Source organism: Tenrec ecaudatus, chromosome 1 (assembly GCF_050624435.1).
Source record: "Tenrec ecaudatus isolate mTenEca1 chromosome 1, mTenEca1.hap1, whole genome shotgun sequence".
Classification (NCBI taxonomy): domain Eukaryota; kingdom Metazoa; phylum Chordata; class Mammalia; order Afrosoricida; family Tenrecidae; genus Tenrec; species Tenrec ecaudatus.
In genome coordinates, this window is record NC_134530.1 from 58,314,388 (window position 1) to 58,337,077 (window position 22,690).

The 22,690-nt window shown below is 45.5% G+C and overlaps 1 protein-coding gene across 1 annotated transcript; it reads right to left on the bottom strand.

Annotated features, from left to right (window-relative positions):
* Window positions 1-2,769: 2,769 nt before the first annotated feature.
* On the bottom strand, window positions 2,770-20,719 carry LOC142422994 (serine/threonine-protein kinase 16-like). Its single transcript, XM_075528208.1, has 3 exons — window positions 20,653-20,719; window positions 4,187-4,376; window positions 2,770-3,671 (listed from the first exon to the last, which is right to left on the bottom strand). The coding sequence occupies exons 1-3, from the start codon at window positions 20,717-20,719 to the stop codon at window positions 2,840-2,842; spliced, it is 1,089 nt and encodes a 362-aa protein (XP_075384323.1). The 3' UTR covers window positions 2,770-2,839.
* Between the last annotated feature and the right edge of the window lie 1,971 nt (window positions 20,720-22,690).

Genomic DNA, 22,690 nt, shown 5'->3' on the forward strand with positions numbered 1-22,690 from the left:
CCTGCCTGTAAGTAGAGCCTGTCCTCCACTCTATGCTTGCTGTCCATCTTCCTTGCTTTGCTTTTCCACGTCGTACTATGTGAAATTAAAGGCTTTTTCATTTGTCATAGTAGTTTAATATGCTAGGAAAAAAACAAAAAAAATTCTGGTTTTATTATGCCTGCAGACCAACACCTATGATAGGGCTTGAAGCAAAATCGATGCTCAATAAGTAGTTATTGAGTGAATTAAGCCATCCATTCCAGGATGAATCCCAGACATAGTCATCACCTGGAACTGCTCCATCTTTGAAATCTTAAATTCCAGGTCGCAGGACCACAGCATAGTCTTCTGGTGAAGGGTTTTAGGGACCAGAAATCTGGAACTGATCCTGAACTTTCCTTCTTGCTCATCTTCTACCTCCAAATACATTTCCACAAACCTCGGATTATACCTCTAAACATGATTGCGCCCATCTCTACCTCCACCACCCTCTGGAAGGCACTTTCAGCCCTAGTCTAGGAAACTATAATAGCCCTCTGTAATGTCTTGAATGCACAGTGCCTCCTGAATATGCGAGGGCCTTCAAAAAGTTCAAGGGGAAATGCCATTATCTTTTCATTTCACTTTTCCAGGAAGTTGGTGAAACCCCATGGTTTTGTGTGGTGTTTACACCTCTTATAATAATCCCATTGGGGAATGTGTTGTCTTTGTTATGCTAATGTACAGAATTAGTGTAGGGTGTGTCTCTTTTGAGATATGAAAGAAGCACATTAAGCAAGCAGATAAACTAGACAGATAATAAGCAAGCAAGTACATAATATAAAGACAGGGGATGACAAAGTGCTATGGATAATGGATAGAGAATGTGACAGGGAACGTCTCTCTAAAAACAAGTGACCTTTGAGCAAAGAGCAAGCCATCTCATTGTATGTACAAAAGGACTTTCCAAGCCAAAGAAATAGCAAATGCAAAAGGCCTGAGACAGGAAACTGGATACTTGAGCCTGAAGAACACCAATAAATCCCACGGTGGCATGGTCAGTTACACATTAGGCTGGTAACAGCAAAGTCAACAGTTTGAAACCACGAGCTGCTCCATGGAAGGCAGATGAGGCTTTCTACTCTCATGAAAGTTATGGAAAACTCACAGGGCTGGTTCTGCTCCATCTGCCCTATGAGGGTTGCCTTGTGCTGTCATTGACTGGACATTAGTGAATTTGAGACACTTTCTCCATCCCCAACATTTGACTGGCAAATGCCTAAATGGCCTTCAGATGTCCAATCAAATGCCATTTCCTTTGACTAGCCTTGTAAGCAGCTAACATTCAAAGGCTGGTGGTTCAAGGCCACCCAGGGCCCTTTGGAAGAAACACTTACTAATCGACTTGTGAAAATTAGCCACTAAAACCCCTTTGGAGCTCAGTTCCGCTCTGACAAACATGTGGTCACTGAGTCAGGATCAACTCAATTGAAAGTGCTTTTGCTTGGTTTTGTTTCATTTTAGTCTAGATCAAACCCTCTGTTCCAAGCTACCGTAGTCCACATTCCTTCCTCTGAAAGCACTCCACACCCTTCGGCTTGTGTGGGTGGGGCCTTTAGGGGATCCCTGATGATGGAGTGGGTTACACATTGGACTGCCGACCACGAGACCAGCAGTTCAGAATCACCAGTCTCACTTTTCTGGTAAAGATATAGTCCCAGAAAACCCATAGAGGAAGCTCTAGTCTCTCCTTTGGTCTCATTATGAGTCAGAATCTATTCCACGACAGGAGTTTGTTTGTTTGTTGTTGTTGGGTGTTTTCTAATATGGGTAATTATTTAATTGATGACTGTCTACTTTATTACAAACCCTTCAGAGAAGAACGATCTAGCATCCTGTTCCAAAGGGATCGCAGCCTTAAAAATCCCGCAGAGCGCAGCGCAGGCAGACACGGGGTCGCCCTGAGTCAGAACCAACTTGAAAGCACCTGGTTTAGTCCTGTTTCCTTTTCCTTTACTAACAATAAACCTGACCGGGACAGGGCCGCACCTGGTCCTGCCCCCCTTTGTATCGCATAGCCTGATGGCGAATGAATTCTCCAAGAGCACCAAAGTCTGACATTCATTAACTTCACGCTTTCCTGTAAGTCAGAAGAAGGACTCCTGTTGCAGGATGAAGGTAAGGACCCTCCCAGAAGACCTTATCAAGCCCAACCTCTACCCTTGTGGTTATAAGCTCAATTGGGAATGAGTTGTTTGTGATATTCATGAAAGAGGATTAGTGTAGACTGTGCCATGAGTCAATCCCTGACAAAATATGCGTGAAAGAAGCAGATTAAGAAAATAGAGATGGAGCGAAAATAGATGCCAAAATATAAGGAGCTCTCCACCCAGCCAGGAAGCAGCGCTAAAAAGACAAGGACCTTCCTCCAGAGTGACAGAGCGTCTTCCCCTGAGCTGCACACGAAGTTCAGATTCCTAGCCTTCTAAAGTATGAGAAAACGAGTTTCTGTTTGTTAAAGCCATCCACTGCATTATTTCTTTTTCCAGCCGGCTTTCGCTTTATTCTGTGGACAAATGCACTCTGCTCCCAGGCTGGAGGCCCACCGTGATGTGCACTCAGCAGTCCTGCTCAGAGCCACCTACCATTTTTCATAAGCTTCCCTTCTCCCCACCCGACCCGGCCCTGTGTCTCGGCCCATCTCAGTTTGGCACCTTGCCCGGTGGTTTGCCCTTGGAGGCCAGAGTATAGGTGCGGGACGGAGATGACTGTCCCCCTCCTTCCTGTCCCCAGTTAGAGCAGTCCTGGGCACACTGGATGGAGGTTCTGAAGAGGCGTAGGAGCTTCTGTCCAAGGCACAAGGGTCTCCTTTCTCGCTTCAGATCTGGGTGCTGTGCTGCCCAGGAGGCACGGGCTGCAGTGCCTCCACCTGGCTGAGGAGGGCAGGAACACGAGGGCGCCTCTGCGGATCCACAATCATCATGCAAGCCAGCAGCTGGTGCAGCGCTGCAGAATGCCTGGAGCTTGGTGGGATGCTGAGTTGATTCTGCACAGCCAGGGCCACACTGTCCCCTTTCTGGAACACCATGTCATAAGGGCCTTCCCCAAACATCATGGCATACAGCACACAGCCTAGGGACCAGACGTCAGTCCGCTCATCAATAACACAGTGGCTCTGCACGGAGAAGAGCTCTGGAGCCCGGTAGGAGTTGGTACACCGCTGGGATGCCCAGTACTGCAGGGCTAAGGCCTGGCGGGAGCCCTTCACCTGGATGCTTGCCTGATTCATGGAACCCAAGTCCATTAAAATGGGCTGCCCTTCATCTCCAAGCAGGATATTGGTGGGCTTCAGGTTTCTGTGTGCATAACCCTTGGCATGAATCGCCTCCAGGCCTCTGCAGATGCCCAGCAGCAGTGGCAGGATTTGCTCCTCAGTCAAGTAGCTCCCTTTGTCCTTTAGCCGTTCGATCTCGCTCCACAGCGTCCCTCTCTTGAAGAAGGGGAGCAGTAGCCAGGCCTCCTGTTTGGAGCCCCGCTCCCTCATACAGAAAGCCACCAGGCGAAGGACATTGGGGTGGTGGAAGAGGTGATGCATGTCCGCCTCTCGCTGGGCATCCTCGCAGTCCTGCTGCTCGTGACACAGAATCCGCTTCAGGGCGTAGATGTGTTCATCGTGTAACCCCTCCACTAGGTCCACATAGCTGAACCCACTGCAGGCCAAAGGGGTCAGTGAAGGGCCACGGTCATCTCCTGCCATGCCTGGGCCCAGACTGCCCTGGGGCTGAAGTCCCCATTTAGTAGAAACCCATCCAAGACATGGCATGATGACTACCCTGCACCCCCCCAAATACGGGGCCACAGTCCTGCTGTCACAGCACAGTGCTCTGTGCCTGGCGGATGCTCAACGCCTATCAATAAGAGCTGACATGCATCAGGTGTTTATGGGCCGGGTGCTAGGCGTTTCGTATGCATTATCTCATGTAAATGCCCACAACTCCATCCCGGAGACATGATCAGTATCCTCACCACGCATTACAATCAAACCGTGGCTTACCAAGGTCACGCAAGACGAATCTCATCTTGGAGGCCTGGCTCCAGAACTTACTTTCTTGACTCAGGCCTTGACTCCATCTCAGGGGGATTGGAGATAAACCTGCCCACCCCTGTCATGTGTCCTTCAATCACCACAACCTGGGGTGCGGCTAAGTGATTTCCAAACACTCACCCCTCCCCCAGTTTCTGGATGAAGAGGTAGTGCTTGTTGTCAATGGTGACAGTTCCACACGAGCAGACACACAGCGCGTGGCCCATAGTGCCTCGGTCATCCTCCTCAAGGATGGTCGGAGGCTCCCGCAGGGTTCGTCCCGGGTGAGGGGGCTCTTCCACGCGACGCACCCAGGGTCCAACAGAGCATGCTGTAAGGAACGAAAGGTGAGGTCGCAGGTCCCGCACAGTCCAGACGAGACAGCCCTGAAGTGGCGAGAATACTAGAAAGATGTTTATTTGTGTTTCATTGACTGTGCAAAGGCATTCAATTGTGTGGACCATAATAAACTGTGGATGACCTTGAGAAGAATGGGAATTCCAGAACACTGCGCTCATTCAGAACTTGTGTATGGATCAAGAGGCAGTTGTGAAAACAGAACAAAGGAAATGCTGCATTGTTTAAAATCAGGTAAGGTACGCATCAGGGTGGCATCCTATCACCATTCCTGTTAAGTCTTCATGCTGAGCAAATCATCAGAGAAGCTGGATTATACGAAGAAGAATGTGGCATCAGGATTAGCGGAAGGCTGATTAATAACCTTCGTTATGCAGATGACACAAGCTTGCTTGCTGAGAGTGAGGAGCACTTGAAGCACTTCCTGATGAAGATCAAGGACTGTAGCTTCAGTGTGAATTACAGTGCATTGTAAGGGAGACCAAACCCCTCACTACTTGACCTATAAGTAACATCATGACAAATGGAGAAAAGGTTGAAGTTGCGAGAATTTTGTCTTTCTTGTATCCTCAATCAATGCTCATGGAAGCAGCAGCCAAGAATCAAAAGATGTGTTGCATTGGGTAAATCTGCTTCCCAAGGCCTCTTTAGAGTATTGAACAACAAGGATGTTTATTGGACCCAAACCATGGTATTCTTCATTGCATCCTGTTCATGGGAAAGTTGGACATTGAATAAGGAAGACCAAAGAAGAACGATGCATTTGAACTGTGGTCCTGGAGAGGACTGTTGAAAGCACCACAAACTGCTAATAGAACAAAAGAAATCTGGATTGAAAGAAGTCAGGCCACGGTGTCCCTTAGAGGCAAGGATAGCAAGACTTCTTCTTATATGCTTTAGACATGTTGCCAGGAGAAAAACAGTCCCTGGAGAAAGACATCATGTTTGATAAAGCGGAGGGGCTGCAAAAAGGAGGAAGGACCCTCAGGGAGACGGCCTGACACCGTGGCTGCATCAACGGGCACATCCATGGGAAAAGTGTGAGGATGGTGCAGGACCAGGCAGTTTTTCATTCTGTTTTGCATCAGGCCCCAACTCAATGGACCTAAAAACAACAATTGCAGCAATACCTGATTGATCCAAACTCCAAGAGATCATTCTAATTTACATACTAGAAACCTAAAGTTCAAGTCTTGTGCTTAACCATTCTATGGCTATGTGCCCGTTTGGCTAGTTTACCGAAAACAACCGAACACTGCTGTCCCACCGATTCTGATGCACAGAGATTCAGGAAGACCAAAAAGAACTGATCCACAGTATTTCCATGACTGCACATCGTTACAGACGCAGACTATCGCATCTTTCTCCCACTGAGTCATTGGTAGGTTCAAATTGCCAGCCTTTTCATTAGCAGTCAAGTGCTTTAACCAGTACACCACCAACCAGAACTCTTGACTAGGCTCAATTCCCCATTTATTCTAACACTTACACTGAATGTCATGACCATTAAGCCATTTGGTTCCACAGAAACATGACATGGCCTGTATACCATGCTAGTCTCTGCTCGAAACATTGTACAAATATTAATTCATTGCATCCTCACTACACCTGTTGAGAACTGTTGCTTCCATTTTAAACAAGAGAAAGTGAAGATGAAGGTATTAAGTGATTTTCTTAGGATCATGCAGCCAGTATGTGACAGAGCTCAGATATGCACCCAGACGGTCTGGCTGTAGACTTTAAATTCTTTACTAATATTATACTGCCTCTCCAATTAAGTACGAATCATGGGAGTCCCGATTATACATGCTTTACATGAATGACTCATATAATTCTTACAGCAACCTTATGAGGCAGATAGTCTAATTATTACCATTTTTAGAAAAGGGAAAGGGAAATGCCGAAAGGTGATGTGAGTAGGCCAGAGTTGCATCAACCAGAGGATCAGGTTTTAGACTCAGACTGGCTCACATTTCCCACTAGGCTACAATACGTATCTACCTCACTTCTAGGTGTAGAACAGAAAAGATCTTGCCATTTCTTGCTCTTTGACCAGTTGCCAACTCCTTCCTGCTAGTTAAAGCATGGTATTTTCAAACGGTTCAATATCATTGATCGAGATACAATTTTCTTTAGAAACTACTGCCTCGTTCTCTTAATTGGACTTGGTTATTTTTTCATCCCTCATGGCAGGTCTCTATCTTCTTAAGATGCTGATTCATTCTGTCACATGTTTAAAGTCAATTGAGTCTAAAGTCAAGTAAACATTCTAGGCACTAGGCAGATCGCAAGGAAGTAGGGTAGGCAAGCAATGAGACTGGAAACACTGCCCGGCCATGGGATGCTTTGAAAATCATGCTAAAGGCTTCTATTTCCTTCTGAGATGGGGCGTAATGAGCCGGGGTGCACGGTTTGAAGCTGCCAGCAGTTCTGAGAGAGGAGGACATGGCTTTCTGCTCTCAGAAACCCACAGGGGCAGTTCTACTCTGTTCTACTGGGTTGCTATGAGTCAGAATTGACTCCGTGGCAGTGAGAGATGGGGAATCTTTGGAAAATGAGAGTTGAATGAGTACTGTCAACTAACTTTTTTTTTTTTTTTTAAAGATCATGCTTTCTCTGGAAAGGAAGAGGGAAGGAGGAAGGAAGGTAGAAAGGAAGGAAGGGGCAATTGTGGAGGCAGGGAGGCCAGTGGGAGGTTTCTCTCATCCCTCAGGCAAAAGATGAGGGTCACTAAAGCAGTAGCTTTGGAGATATTGAAAAAGACAAGCGTAGGACATATTTGGAAAGCAGTGATGCATTTCCATGAGCTGAGGGCAGGCTGTGAGGGAAAGCAAAGGAGCAAGGATGATGCCAGGATACTTGGCCGAAGTAGAGACAATGAGGTTCCACTCACAACATGAAGGAGCAACTGTGAAAGGAAACACCCCCCGTTTGGTGTATGCAGAACATGTTGAATTTGAAGTGCTCATGTGGAGAAGTCGATTAAGGAGGAAAACATGAGACTAGGGGGCTGCGGGGAGGAGGTTCAAGATGTACATTTTAGAGGAGTTGGTATCCAGGTGCTATTTAAAACCACCCTACTGGGTGAGGCCATGCAGGGGGTGAATGTAAAGAAACAGGAGAAAACGCGCCTGCAGTTGGGACCATTAGATGAACCTGAAAAGAATGAGGAGAAAATCAAGGCTTCCTATTCCCACAGAGAGTTACAGACTCAGAAACACCCCCTGGCACTTCTACCCTGTCTTGCAGGGTTACTGGGAGTCAGAGGGACTCCAGGACAGTGAGTTGGGTGTTTGTTTGTTTGTTGGGAAGAGACAGAAAAAGGAGAAGCCAATCAAGTAGGAAGACAATCCAAAGAAGCAGATGACCCAGAACCAAGGGAAGAACTCTTTCCAGAAAGGGTGTCATCAGCAATGTCACTTACTGCTGAGAAGTCACGGGATATGGTTCCTGAGATTAGTGAGTAGGTAAAACAACAATGGTGACCTTGGAGAAAGTTATTTCAGTGGGAGAATAAGGACAGAAGTCTGAGTTGGGTGAGCCCAAAAGAGAAAGAGGGGGCAGTACGTGGAGATCAAGACTGGTAACTCAAGAGGAGTTTTGCTGAGAAGGGGAACAGGACAATAGAGAGAGCTATGAAGGTCAAGGTTGACTTCTGGTATCCAAAGGGACTTGAGTAGAGGGTAATTCATCTCCAAACACCCCAGGCTCCCTCATTTGACAACAATGTATTAAAACTGTGTGACTCCAATCTCCTTGTGGCCAATTTTAGGGACACAGAGAGGCATGAATTTCAAGGCAATGAGAAGTCTCCTTTCATCCCATCTCACCGTCTCTAGCAAGAACTTCTGCTTTGTCGAGGTGACTTGAAAATCTAATTGAAGTAAGGCTCTGTGGTTGAAATTATAACAAAGCAGAACTCACCCCTCATTACCCTTTGTGATCAGGGCAGGGATAACTCAGTTCAAAAGACTTGTGTGATTGATCAAGTGAAGTAATGGGGGACTGCTGTCTGGGGAGAAGATGAATTGTGTTATTTGATGACTCTACCAGCAGCCCAGCATGCAGACAGAGAGGGGTGTGCAGCAGCAAACACAATCTAAGCTACTCCCTAAAGGATTGGCAAAGCAAAGGACCAGCCTGGAGAATCCTGAGTCAATATGTGCACTTGGTGAAAACATCTGGTGATTTCTCTCACAGAGATCCAGGTGGGCACAGATGCAAGGTCAAGCACGGAGACAGAGACCTGAGCCGAGTCGACCACAGGTGCAGAAGGAGGAGGACGTGGAGAGAGATGGGAAGAGAAGTCTAGAAGTGGTGGTGGGTGGTGGTCAGAGATGACCACGGTTGGCCTGGCTGCACTACTTACCACCGGTTGCTTTCTGCAACCTAGCTGAGCTCTGTTTTCTCAGCGATGCAATGGGACGCACTGTACAGGTAGTCATTGTGATACCTTACACACAAGTTGCCATTCAATTCCTAAACCTCCCTCCAAACTTTATGCCGAGGGCGTAATTGCCCTTATTTTACAGATGTGCCTTTCCGATGAAGGGTTATAATAGTTACCGTATATTAAGCAAGTACAACAGGTGGGTACCGAACTACTGCACTTTGTTTTTTCATGAATAGCCACCGTACTTGAGTGCACTGTGGCTGCAGAGGAAGAAATGCCAACACAAAAGAGTCCTGGAAGAGGCAGAGCTGAGATCCGAACCCAAGCAGCCTTACTCCAGGGTTGTGCTCTTTGCCATTATGCTACACTCAAGGCACATGCCCCAGCATCCTAAGAATTCTAAATAAGAAAGCGTAGATTTAAATCCAAGAGAATTCTGACTCCCAATTCTGTGGCCTTTTGACACAGCAAGATGCCTCTAGTTTTTCTCTCAGCCACGGACCCTAAGAGGCCTAAAGTTTGGGATGACAGTGGATGTGGCCTGTGTGCATCCCTGCTCCTGTGGCCTGTACCCTCTATCCCTGCAGACGATCTCTGGGGACTACAAAAGTGTATAGGAGGCCATGCCACCCCTGAGCAGCTAGGGAGAATTCCCACTCCCCATCGACCCCTAAGCGCTCCCCTGAGGATACCCTATGCCACTCTAGTTGCCCTTGTCTAAGCTTCATTGTGCTTACCCAGGTGGCACCCAGGACCTGGGATGATTCCCAGGCAAGAAAAGGGTTTCTGTTAACTTGTCAGCAAACGATCTTGTAGAACGAACTAAACTTGCAGGCCAAGAATTGGAATACAATCCCAATCATATCAGTCACCAAGTAGATGTCCTTGAACGAACCACTTCATCTCCAGAGTTAGTTTCCTTCTTAAAATGAAGATATCAATTCCTATTTTGTAGCTGTTCAGATGAAATTGGGTAAGGCAAGCTCAGTACTGAGAATCTGGTCGGGCTGGCCCAACATCATGCTCCTGCCTCTTCCTCCTTCTATTCATCTCTACAGGGAGATTTGTTTTGTGTGCTTCATAAGGCTGCTGTGAGCATGAAATGACTCAACCCAGCCTGGCAAATTCTAGTGATGTAGTAAATGCTCATTAGAACGGCATCTCCTAAAATGAGAAATGTTATGTTGCCACCGCAAAGCCTCAGACTGCACACACAAAGTCAAGGGTCTGAGGGGAAAATCAACCCATTTTCTGTGACCAGTCTTGGCTAGGTGCTGTCTTTGTCCTGGGCTCTCTAAGAGGACCCTGGCTTTAGGGGAAGCACTCAAAATCTATATTGAAGCCCACGCAATATTTTTAGCAAGCAAAACCGAGCAGGTTATTGCTCTGCTTGTCTACTTAAATACTCTTCCTTGGCTCCTAGTGGGCCTGCAGGTGAAATTTGAATCCCTGAGCACAGGTTGCCATCTCGCTGCGCTCTAGCCTGTCTCCATTTCTTGTTTTGTCTTCTGTCATTTCCCATTCCTAGTCCTTGCTCCACACAGTCTGAGTCCCTTTCAGATGCTCAAGTAAAGAGCCTATCCGCTTGTCATTCACTTTCAGAACACCCCAAACATGATACCCATCGCATGTCCCAAACAATATAAACTCAATGAGTGGAGAGAAGAAAGTTTGCACCTGATTTTCTCATTGTCATATGCCCAGTTAAGTGCTGGGCTGTTAACTGAAAGGTCAGTGTTTCAAACCCACTGGCTGCTTTGAGGGAGACAGTCTGCTTCCATAAAGAATGACAGCTTCTGGAGCCCTGGGGAGCAGATCTACTCTGTCCTACAAGTGCTATATGGGTCACAAGCACCTCAACAGTCATGGATTTGGGGTTATATTCCCAGTGCCTAGCACAGAACCTGGTGCAGAGTAACGATCGAGCATATGACTTCTATAAACGGGAAAAAGATGTTATCATTCAGAGCATCAACTGCAGCTGAGCAAGAAATATCACGATGTCTATATACTTCAGCATTTTGCATTATTCTGTGAAGCCAGTGCAAGGCTCTGAGCCCAACTTCTACAGACAGAGCCATCTGACCCCAGCCAGGCTGCATGGGATGCGGGGAAGCAAAAAAGGGAAGGAATACAACAGACTGAGTGCCCATAAGACTTGGAGGTAGCTGCCTTACGTGTCAGAGCACATGTGTTCATATACACACATATGCACACATGCATGGAGATTCCTTCACATGAGTCTATGTAACTGCACATCTGCATGTTGGGATGCCTGAGTTTCCATGTGATAGAGCATTGCTGTACATGTGTATTGATACAAGAGAGATGACTGCTTACTTAAAGTCCCCATGAAATGTTTTCCCTAAATTCTCTTCTCTTGTTTCAACATTTGGCAGTTCCCCTAGCCCTACAAATACCCTTCTCCACTGTTGTTGAGAGCAATGCCACTCTGTTCCCAGACTCACATTCCAGCCAGGCCCTGGACTCAGCAAGACCAGCATCCTGTAAAGACTAGGAACTGCTCTTTTGAAGTGGAAGTTTAGCTGTCATCTATTGTACTTAAGGACAATCCAGAGGGGTCTCACCCAACCCCCAACCCAACTGTTTATCAAAGTAACTGTTCAAGCACACCTTTCATCTAGTCTAAGAATCTCTTATCCAGTTGCTAAGAGGATATCAGGAGAGGTAACGCTTCCTCATTAGCGTTGAAGTGCTTAAGCAGATAATACTTAAAATCAAGGCAGGGTCAGTGCCATAGGTGATATGGGTCACTTAGTCCTGAGCACAAGAAAAAGAAGGAAATTCCTCCTGGGTAAGCACCTGCATGTGCTCAGCCAGTTCCTGGATGATTTATGATGCTGGCTATTTCATCCTCCCAGCAGTACTCCTACACTGAGATAAAGAGAGTGGAGGTCAAAAAGGACAAGTAACTTGCCCAAGGTCACAGTGAACCCCGACTTGTGCCAAGATCTGACTGACTCCTAGCTTCACGCTTTTCCCGCTGTGCCTGGATGCACCCACTCAGGATATCGAAATGAGGTCGCCATTGCAATGAGGAGTGCTTCAATGTGTGTGAAATAAATAAGCAAATAAATAAATAAGCCATTGCCATTGAGTCAATTCAGAGTAGACGTGAGCTCCACGGGGGTTTTTTAACGGCCGTCATCGTTCAGAAGTTGATCACCAGGCTTTTCTTCTGAGGCTCCTTTGGATGAGTTCAACTTGACAGACTTAGGTTAGTAACTGAAAGCTTAATAGTTTGTACCACCAGGAACTCAAGTGTATAAAACATGTTAGTTATCTTTGAAGAGAGAGACAGAAAGAAAGAAGGCTGTAGGTTGTGATCAGCACAAAGGTTCAAACCACTGCACGTTAAAGCTGGGCAAGACCTCCGATGATTAGAATCCAACACCCTCATTTGACAGAAAAATGGAGGCCTAGAGAGGAAAAGCGATGACTGGCAAACTCAGCCTAGATCACAAGTCTGCTGATAACCTGTCCATGCCCTTCTTCTACATTCTTCTGCTGGGCTACAAATACTGTACACGCATGTTAACTTGAATGGAAGTCTACAGCATCAGAAAATTATGGAACAAAGCTCAAAATCACTAAGAAAACAGAACCCAAATCAAGAAAATCTTACTAGTAACTTAGAGACTGGTGGAACCCTAGAGACTCTAATCCATAGTCACCGGATAAGCCATTGGTCTGGAAATGATCTCACCCCTGTGGCTCAATTGTCAGCCAAACAATATAAAAGCCCATAAGGTGAATCATGACACCATTATTCTAAGATACGTACACCTTAGAATAATCAACCACAAGAGATAAAAGGCAGGGCTTCCCCAAGGACAAAGCTCAGGTGGTTCAGGAAGAAGGAAGCATAGAAACAGGAAACAGGGAGAAAGTCATTTAAGTGGTATTACTTTGTAGGTATGATAGTTAGATGTTATGTCACTTTGGGTGGGTCCAGATTCTCTCATGGTATGATCTAATTAACATAGTGTGGTCAGCTTCATGATAGGATCCTCTCAGAAGCAGTCAAGTATTAATGAGGAGAGGAGACTTCCTGAATCTGGTCACCTAGAGCCCTGGCAGCACAGCTATGCATTGGGCTATGATCCACAAGGCCAGCAGTTCAAAACCACTAACCACTCTTTGAGAAAGACAAAGCGTTTTACTTCCATAAACAGTTACAATCTTGAAAACTCACAGGGCCAGTTCTACCCTGTCCTATAGCTTCGCTAAGAGTTGACTTCAACTTGATGGCATTGAGTTTGGTTTGTTTTTAATCTTGTCACAGTCTTGACACAATTAAGGGAGGTTTCATATTGACTGTGGCCTACTCCTAGTATAAGCTTACGGTGTGGAAATAGGCTGATTTCCAAGGCTAGATTTAGATCCTGAATCTGGTTCATTGACCCGTTACATTGCCTGCTGACTCCAGGAGTCATCAGCAGACTGCCGACCTTGGATGCATTCAGCTCAGTATTCACCAACCTGTCTGTGGTCTTCCTGCTTCATCTTCCTGTTCATAATCTCCTTGAGCTACAGAAATCAGGAGAAGCCTTCAACTTCCATCTGACACAAGGACTTGAACCTGACTGGATTTAACCCACTTCTTTAGTGGTGTGAGTCATTTCTTGATATAAGTTTCTCTATCTATACATGCAAACATCACTAGTTTTGCTTCTCTTAAGAACCTAGTCTAACACAGTAGGGATTATACAATCAAGGGCACAAAAAATATGTAAGAATTGTTAAATAGAAAATGGACAAAAAACAAGACATAACAAAACAAAGCAACAAAAGAAAACATCAAAAACCAAATTATTATCTCTGCAATACTAACTAGATAAGATAAGTGGGATAAACAATCTGGAGGAGAAAACAACAGGACCGACCATTCCAAGGCGACATGGGAGAGGGGGAGGCAGGTGAAAGGAAGTGAGTGTTAACAAACCCAGGGACAAGGGAATAACAAATGATCCAAAATTGATGGTGAGGAGACTATAGGAGGCCTGTTAGGGCTTGATCAAGGGCAATGTAACCCAGAGGAACTACTGAAACCCAAATGAAGGCTGAACATGATAGTGGGACAAGAGGAAAGTAAAAGGAAGTAGAAGAAAGAATTAGGAGGCAAAGGGCATTTATAGAAGTCTAACTACAGGCACGTACATATGTAAATATATTTATATATGATGATGGGGAAATAGATCTATGTGTGTATATTTATAGGTTTAGTATTAAGAGAGCAGATGGACATTGGGCCTCCACTCAAGTACTCCCTCAGTGGAAGAATTCTTGTTCTATTAAACTGGCATTCTATGATGGTCACCTTTCCAACATGATCGCTGAAGACAAAGCAGGCACATAAGCAAATGCAGTGAAGAAAGCTTATGGTGCCTGGTAGCAAAAGGTACAGTGTCTGGGGTCTTAAAGGCTTGAAGATAAACAAGCGGACATCTAGCTGAGAAGCAACAGAGCCCACATGGAAGAAGACACCAGCGTGTATGATCATCAGGTGTCAATAGGTTTAGGTATCAGGCATCAAAGAACAAAAAATCATATCATTGTGAATGATGTGGGGTGCAGAGTGGAGACCCAAAGCCCATCTGCAGGCAACTGGACATCCCCTTATGGAAGGGTTGTGTAGAGGAGATGAGCCAGTCAGGGTGCAGCATAGCACCAATGCAACATACAACTTTTTTCTAGTTCTTTAATGTTTCCTCCTGCCCGTCCCCTCTCCCACTATCATGACCCCAATTCTACCTTACAAATCTGGCTAGACCAGAGCATGTACACTGGTACAGATAGGAACTGGAAACACAGGAAATCCAGGATAGATATAACCCCTCAGGACTAATAATGAGAGTAGTGCTACTACGAGAGGAAGGAGAAGGTGGGAGAGAAAGGGGGAACTGATCACAATTATCTACATATAAACTCCTCCCTGGGGAACAGACAACAGAAAAGTGGGTGAAGGGAGGCATCGGTCAGTGTAAGACATGAAAAAATAATAATAGTTTATAAATTATAAAGGATTCTTGAGGGAAGGAGGGTGGGGAAAGAAGCGGGGGGATTTGGAACAGATGCCAAGAGCTCAAGTAGAAAAAAAATGTTTTGAGAATGATGATGGCAACAAATGTACTTGACACAATGGATGAATGTATGGATTGTGATAAGAGCCCCCAATAAAATGATTTTTTTAAAGTTAGAAAATGGATTTGCTCTGTAAACATTCATCCAATTCAAATTAAGAAGTTAAAGAATAGATAGATAGATAGATGATAGATAGATAGACAGACAGACAGACAGACATCAGAGATTGTCAGATTGATTTGAAAAGCATGACCCAACTGTCTGCTGTCCATAAGAGGTATGTTTTAGATTCAAAAACACATATGATTTGAAACTGAAAGGAAGAGAAAAATACATATCTTATTTTTAAAAATAGGCTTTAGACAAGAAGTACTATCAGTGATAAAGAGCAAATAAGGGCAATTTTATCACATCTTCCACAAAGAAAATGTTCTAGAGCTTACATTGATGAGTAGCCCCCGGGTTCTTAACAACTTGTGAGTGACCACCCAATGTGCAACTCTTGCCGTCTCCCCATGCGGAGCTAAGAAAAGAAGAATAAAGAGAATCAAAAGCATATGAAACAATTAGTCCAAAAGACTAATGGCCCACGTGATCACCAGCGTCCACACCTTGGAGCCTAGTAGACTTGGATGATGCCCAGCAACACCCAACCACTCTGAAAGGAGCATCACTTTAGATGAGTCTGGATAGAGCAAGATAAAAATGTGGAACCAAACTCAAAAATCATAGGATAGGATAGATATGTGCTGAACCCACTATACTATGCCCCTTAGCCACCCTTCAAGCCTGGACTGAGCTCTGCCCTGTGACTTCCCTTTCAGCCAAACAATAGACAGGCCTATAAAGTGAGCAAAGCTACTAGATAGATCCTCCTTTCCTTAGCACAGCCAACCACCTGAGCTCAAACCTGAGAACAGCATTTGCTCTGGAGCCGAGTCAGAAGTGGAGAGGTGATAGGAAAGAGGATGGAGGGAAATGGGAAGCACAAGGAGGAAGTGGGATGAGTGCTGCTATATTGTGAAGATTGTAATCAATGGTATAAAACAAAATGTGTATTCATCATTAAATGGAAAATCAATTTGCTCTGTAAACTCTCACCTAAATAAAAATAAAATGCTTCAATAGGGGGGGAAAGAAAGACCAGGGGAAAAAAAACCACCCCAACCTTCCCAGCATCTTCCAAAACTTGAGATCAACACTTATCTATCTTAATCAGGAGACACATCTTGAGGTGTTCTTTTCTGGAACCCCTGTCGTTTTCTACCTCATGATCTTATCACTCCACGACTAAAAGGCCACTTGAAAAGCCATGTCCACTACCTTCTTTCCCATCCACCAGTTTGTCATTGCAGGGGGCTTGATGCTGCCGTGGGGCTAAAAGCAATGCCACTGGTATTTCAAACGCCAGTAGAGTCACCCATGATGGACAGGTTTCAGCAGAACTTCCAGATTAAGACAGACTAGGACTAAAGACTTGGCAATGAGAGCCTTAGGGAAGATAACAGAACACTGTCCAATATGGGCACACTAGGACGGAAGGCACAACACAACAAGAGACTCAAGCCAAACAACAATCATGAAGGTGGTGCGGCACTAGTCAATGCTTCATTCTGTCGTAGGTACGATCATCTTGTGACCCTCCCGCAGCTAAGAATCATGGCTGATACTAAGGCTGCAAAGTCTTGGCCGCACCCTCTTTGGAGGTACGGATACTACTCTGCTTCCCAAGGGAAAGACTGAGACTGGAGTCCTTCTCGTCCTGACATTCCAGTCTTTCCCACTGCCGTGGGGCAAACCCAAGGCTGAAGGTTTACACTCCCACCAGCCAACTCTGGTGCCTGCCCGGCCTCTCCATCTCTGGTGCACTGCGACACTCCTGGAAACCCAAGACCGAGAGCCAAAAACATATGCCTTTGGCTCAATATGTAAAAACTCTCCAGCAATAAATTTAAGCAATTCCATTTGGGGCTCTCACAATTTCCTCCATTCAGACAAACTGTTTTTTATTTCAAACGTTCCCGAAGGAAATTGGCCAATTGCTTACTTGAGCTGTCAATGACATTATGCTGAGCCTGGCGTTGGGACACAAATGCAACCTGGAGGCTTCTCTGAGATGAATCTGGGCAACACTGGCCATGAGGACAGGGGTCCAGCCCAGGACTTTGATCTCCCAAGGAGGGGTCGCCCCACAGAGAATAGAAGGGTGAGCCAGGGAACTGCTCAGGAGAACTAGGAATAAGGTAGTAAAATATCCACTTTGGTCAGGGGCAGCACTAGGGCAGGGTGGGGGTGGGGTAGGGTTCAGACAGCACTGGGTGACACTGTCGGAGGAGATGACACCAAAAAAAAAGGTCTATAAAATGTTCGTGCCGCATACCAGCATGAAGTTTTTTTGTTTGTTTTTTTTTAATAAAAATATCCAAATGCTTAGTTATCACAGCAAAACATTTTGGGATAAGCCTTTAGCCAACAAGGCTAAAATTCTTACTTTTTGAAACTTTCTCATGTTCTCCAGTCAGTCCTGTTACTGTCACCCAACTACTGGGCATGCTTTCAGTACTGTGGCTTCGTAGTCGGTTTCCTTAGTGGTGAGATGATGTTGTTACATTTCCTGGAGTTTTAGCTAAGACAGTGCAGTAATCAGTACGTGTGAACCTCTGTTAATAAAAAAGCCCAAACTCACTGCAATCAAGGCAATTCTGACTCATAGTGACCCGATAGGACAGGCTAGAACTGCCCCTGTGGGGTTCTGAGACTGTAACTCTTTTGGGGCACAGAAAGCCTATCTTCCTCCTGGGGATCCTCTGGGAGTGGCAAACTACTAATGGACCTCACAGTCCACAGCCCACCATGTAGCCACGATGCCTCCACAGCTCTGTTTCTGAAAAGCAAAGGGAGGGGGGAGGAGAAAAAGAAATTAAGACTTCTCAGATGCTAATGATGTTGGAACTAATAATGTTGTGATTCTTGTAGAAAGATTTTGTAAAACATTTGTATTGTTAGTGTTCATATAATCTAAGAAATAATTATACTGAAGCAACTTAAAGCAACATTTATCACATATTATTCTACGATTAAAAGTGATCAGAAACATTACTGAGGAGTCTGTACGGTCTGGTACTGAAGGAAGTCCATGTGTGTGTCCAGAGGCAATATCATGAGTGATAGCAGAGGGGGATGGGAGGGCAGCTCTAGGGATTTCCCTGAGCTAGGCCCTGCAGCTCGACAATCATGTCCTAAGTCCAGAGTTGAAGTAAGCCCAGCCACTCTAGGATGGCAACAGAAGTCAAGTAGACGAACTAGAAGAAGCCAGAGGTGGCATCAGCAGCCGGAAATAACACAGCAGGTACTGGGTTTTCATGCATAACTGTAGTCAACCCAAACTCTGCACCATGTGCCTTGGAACGATGTCTGACACCAAGAAGGCCCTGTACAAGTGTTTTCAAAGTTTTATCATTATCATGTTTATTACCGATGGTGTTAAAAGGGGACTCTTGCCAACTCCCTAGTCAGACCTCACTGACTCAGAATAAACAAAGTGACCTCACAAGTTCCTTCAGAAGTCACCTTCAAACTAGATATAGGACTTTTTAGGCACTGAGAATCTGGACGAGGACGTGACTGGTTATGTGTGTGAATCCCTGTGGAGCAGTCACCTAATCTGGTGTCAATTTAAGGATTAAGAGTGTAGGGGTGGAGTCTAGGCTGTCAATCTGAAGTTAGCCAATGAGATTTCTGTGGGCATGGCCTTCTCCTGAGAATTCTGGGAAATCTGGTACTTCCTCCTTGGAGGCAGAAGACACCTCTCTCTCTGCCACTTCCTGGGAGATACCGCAGAAGACAAGACATGGATGCAACCAGACCTCAGAAGCCAGAAAAGCCACAGAGAGACCCCTGCCAGCACTGAGATGCTAATAACGCCACTGGACCAAAAGACTTTCTACCCACTGGCTCTCGATCATCCTGCCTTTGGCTTCATTGCATGTGTTTCATGAGTCTGAAGAGGACTTTATAGATTGGTATCAGATATTTGAACTAATATCGGGCTTATGGACCTGATCTGGACTGGGCTGGGATGTTTACTCAATGTTCAATTGCTCTTGTATATAAGTCTCTTTCTTATACACACATGTGTGTCAATGGATTTGTTTCTCTAATCTACCCGGACTAACACACCCTGCTTCCTGGTCTTGGCAGGTGATGCTTTGTGAGTACCCCCCTTCCTGGGAGCCCAGGCAGGCTAGCTCAGAAATGACTCATGCCCAATCACCTGCACCAGCCATCACTGCCCCCACCCTTGCCCCACAGCAGGGAAGGTCTCACCTGACCCTTTAGAGAAAAGGAAGCAGGAATTCACTTTTTATAGTCAAGTCAGAGTCACAGTGAGTGACTCCTGACTCCGCATTGCCATGACAACACCTCAGAGCTATCCCTGGCTGAGAGGTAGGCCCTGATAGCCTCTTTGTTCATGCTGTGAAGCTGAGTGGCTGTCTCAGGTGGATTGGTTCTGGGAAGGCTCCTCCAGGTTAAGAAGAGTGAGGGAAACAAGGAATTGAACATTAATCACTGCTCTTTCATAGGGTTGGCCTAGGAACACAGGAAGTTAGAAGGTCCACTGGTGATCAATTGCTTTTGAAGTGTGTCTGGTGCAGGGCTTACGATACCATTTTGCCCCCTGTCCCTCAAGAGGAAACCTATTGCATGGTTTCTCTCCAAAGCTGTCCAGTCTTCAGCATAAGTATCAAGTTATTGATTTGTCCATCCACTATAAAAACTAGGCTATTATAGACAATGTGTTGGGTGCCTCAGACCTGGCACTAGGCAAGATCCTGGGAATACCATAATGGACGATAAAATGGGCATGTCTTCTCTCTTGAGGCGCCTCCAGGGCACAGTGGTTAAGTCTCTGTAAGAGAAAGACATGGAAGTCTGCTTTCATAAAGATTACAAACTTAGAAACCCAATGAGGCAGTCACACTCTGGCCCATAGGGTGACTATGAGTTGGAATCTACTCACTGGCAATGAATTTAGAACAATCCCATGGAAAACAGAGTTTGAAGTCAAAACTAGCACCAGAGACTCTATCAATGTCAAAATCCAAGACCAGAGTGCTGCTGTTGTCATTAACCAAACTCACTGCCATAGAGTCAATTCTGACTCATCATGACTCTATAGGACAGGGTAGAACCGTCCCTGTGGGTTTCTGAGACTGTAGCTCTTTTCAGGAGTAGAAATCTCATCTTTTGCTCGAGGAGGGCTGGTGGTTTCGAACTGCTGACCTTACAGTAGCAACCCAATGGGTAAACACTACATCACCGGGGTTACTTCTTGTTGCCATTAGGTGCCTACAAGTCAGTTCCAACTCAAAGGAACCCTAGACACAACAGAACAAAGTCCTTTCCAGTCCTGTGCCATCCCCATCATAGAGCTGTGCTTGAACCCGTTACTGCGGTCACTGTCTCAGTTCGTCTTGTTGAGGGTCTTCTCCTTTTTCACTGACCCTCAACTTCACCAACGCTGTCCTTCTCCAATGACTAATCCCTCCGAGTAACTTGTGCAAAGTACATGATATGGAATCTCTCTGGCCTCCCTTCTGTTGACTATTTTAGCTGTACTTTATCCAAAACAGATTTATTCTTCGGAAAGCTCATTGTAGCATCAATGTTCTTTGCCAACACCATAATTCAATGGGATTGCTGTGATCTGTGTCTTCTCCTCACAGAGACTGGGTTTCTGGGAAAACCATACCATTCCAGTGCTGAGTCTTAAAGTCCCGTAAGAGTAGGTGGAAGTTCTGCCTGAAGTTCCTTATCATCGTCACATAACAAACCCCCACAGAAAGCTCCTGATCTTGACCAAAGACAAAGCACCCCATTTGTATGCACATTGTCAATGAGCACCAGCATAAAGGATCAACTGGTTCCCATCTGTGTCCTCCTCCAGTGAGCGCCAAGGTAGACACAGACAAACAAAAGGAACTGGTGGTCTGTCCTCCTCCCTCCTTAAGCTTCCTGAACTATCAGGATCTGTAGCTTTCTCTGATTCAAAAGGGAGTCCTTTACTCCAATAAAATAAAAGTGAGTGCATGTGGTATGGGTGGGGGTGAGGAGAGTCCAGTGGGAAGTAAAGGAGGGATGGTCACTCACATGACCCAGGGCTACTGAGAAAACACCCACGCTGTCTCTTCTCCGACTTCGCCACCCTCTTCAGGGGTCTTCAGCAGACATGCGCTTAATTATAAGGGGCCTTTTCCGACTGCCTATGTATTTGAGTACCACTTGCATTTAATCCTTGTGTTGTTTTCTGTGTGAAGGAACTTGGGACAAGGCTAGGGTTCTTTTGTTTTGTTTTCTGAACTGGAGAAATGCTGATTTGACATCTGATTCTCTTACTTTCCATGGTCTGGTCTATATGTTTTGGGCTCCAGACGGGTGTAAGCACCCAACTATGAAGGAACCTAAAGTTCATGACCACGAAAGTGAGTGTGAGCCTTATAAGAGCGAAGTTACAGGCTGGTGTAAGGATCATTTGTCTACCAGTCCAACCTGCCTAAGAAAGAACAGACTGAACTACAACTGATGAGTTTTCCATCACTGGAAATGTCGGAGGGGAAAGTGAGCAAAAGGTGGAATAGGAGAGGTGAGACTCTTTCGCGGATTTCCCCAGCCCTGTGTCCACTTTCTGTGCTCTCTTACAGTTTCTGGTGACATCTTCTGTGCTCTTGTCTCTTTAAGAACCCTTGGGTTGTTTGTTTGTGTTTTTTTTTGTGGGGAGGGGAGGCAGGGGGTATAAAACACTGTGTCCAGTGGAGCAGAAATCTGCTTTGTTCAGTCTTCCTATGAAGACATGAAAGGACTGTCTCATGGTTTGCTTCCCGCTCTAAACAAAGGGAGAGCTTAGTTCAGGGAAGAAAATTGTATCCCTTAAAAAGAATGGTGACCCTCCAAGAAATAAATACAGATGATGTGAGTAAGCAGAAGAGGCAGGGGCCCAGGCAATCTGCAGCTCTCTTCCTCCGGATTCACATCCTGAGGCAAAGCCACTGACGAGCACCCTATGCCGTCCTTTAAGGCATAATAAAGTGCTGGAGAGGAGGGAGGTCCCACATCTTTGCCCTGCTTACGAGAGATCTTCCTGGCATTGAAAACCAAGGGTACACTATGGCTTCCAACAACACATTCACCATGCTGGAAGAGAAATAAGAGTTAAAAACCATATCTGAACTGACTCAACACCACCACCACCAAAAGTTATGCTCGAACATGTGGAACTTCTCATAGGCTAGGTAGATTTATTCTCGCTTCTACAGTTCCCGGTGTGGATATCAGTAAAGGAACTCTCTGGTGCAGTGGGCGGCTAACCATAAAGTCAGCAGTCTGAACCCACCAGCCACTGTATGGGAGAAAGACGAGGCTTTCTGCTCCTGTAAAGATCTACAGCCTCAGGAACCCGGACAGGGTGAGTTTGGTTTGGGTTTACTGGCAATAAAATTCTCAAAATGTAAGTGCCCTGCTTATTTGAAGGGAGTCACAAACAAAGAACCAGGAAGATGAAAGCCCCACTTGAAGGTCAATCTTAGGGAGAGGAATCCCAAAGTATAGAGAGGCAGCTCAAAGACAAATATTAAGGAACAGGTTCTAAAGTTCAAGATTCACATTCCTGGATGCCACAGTTAAGATCTGAAGAAGTCCAAGAGCGGACTAGAAACTTTCAAAGGGGAGCTAGAGAAGACATAGTCAATGTTGTAATGAAATGTTATAGAGTTAAAAAAACCAAAAAGGAAACA

Coding starts and splice junctions, on each gene's coding strand:
- LOC142422994 (XM_075528208.1), bottom strand. CDS start 20,719: ATGATAAGGAACTTCAGGCAGAACTTCCACCTACTCTTACGGGACTTT. Junction 4,377..20,652: donor TAAGACTCAGCACTGGAATG/GTATGGTTTTCC, acceptor CGTTCCTTACAG/CATGCTCTGTTGGACCCTGG. Junction 3,672..4,186: donor ATCCAGAAACTGGGGGAGGG/GTGAGTGTTTGG, acceptor TTTGGCCTGCAG/TGGGTTCAGCTATGTGGACC.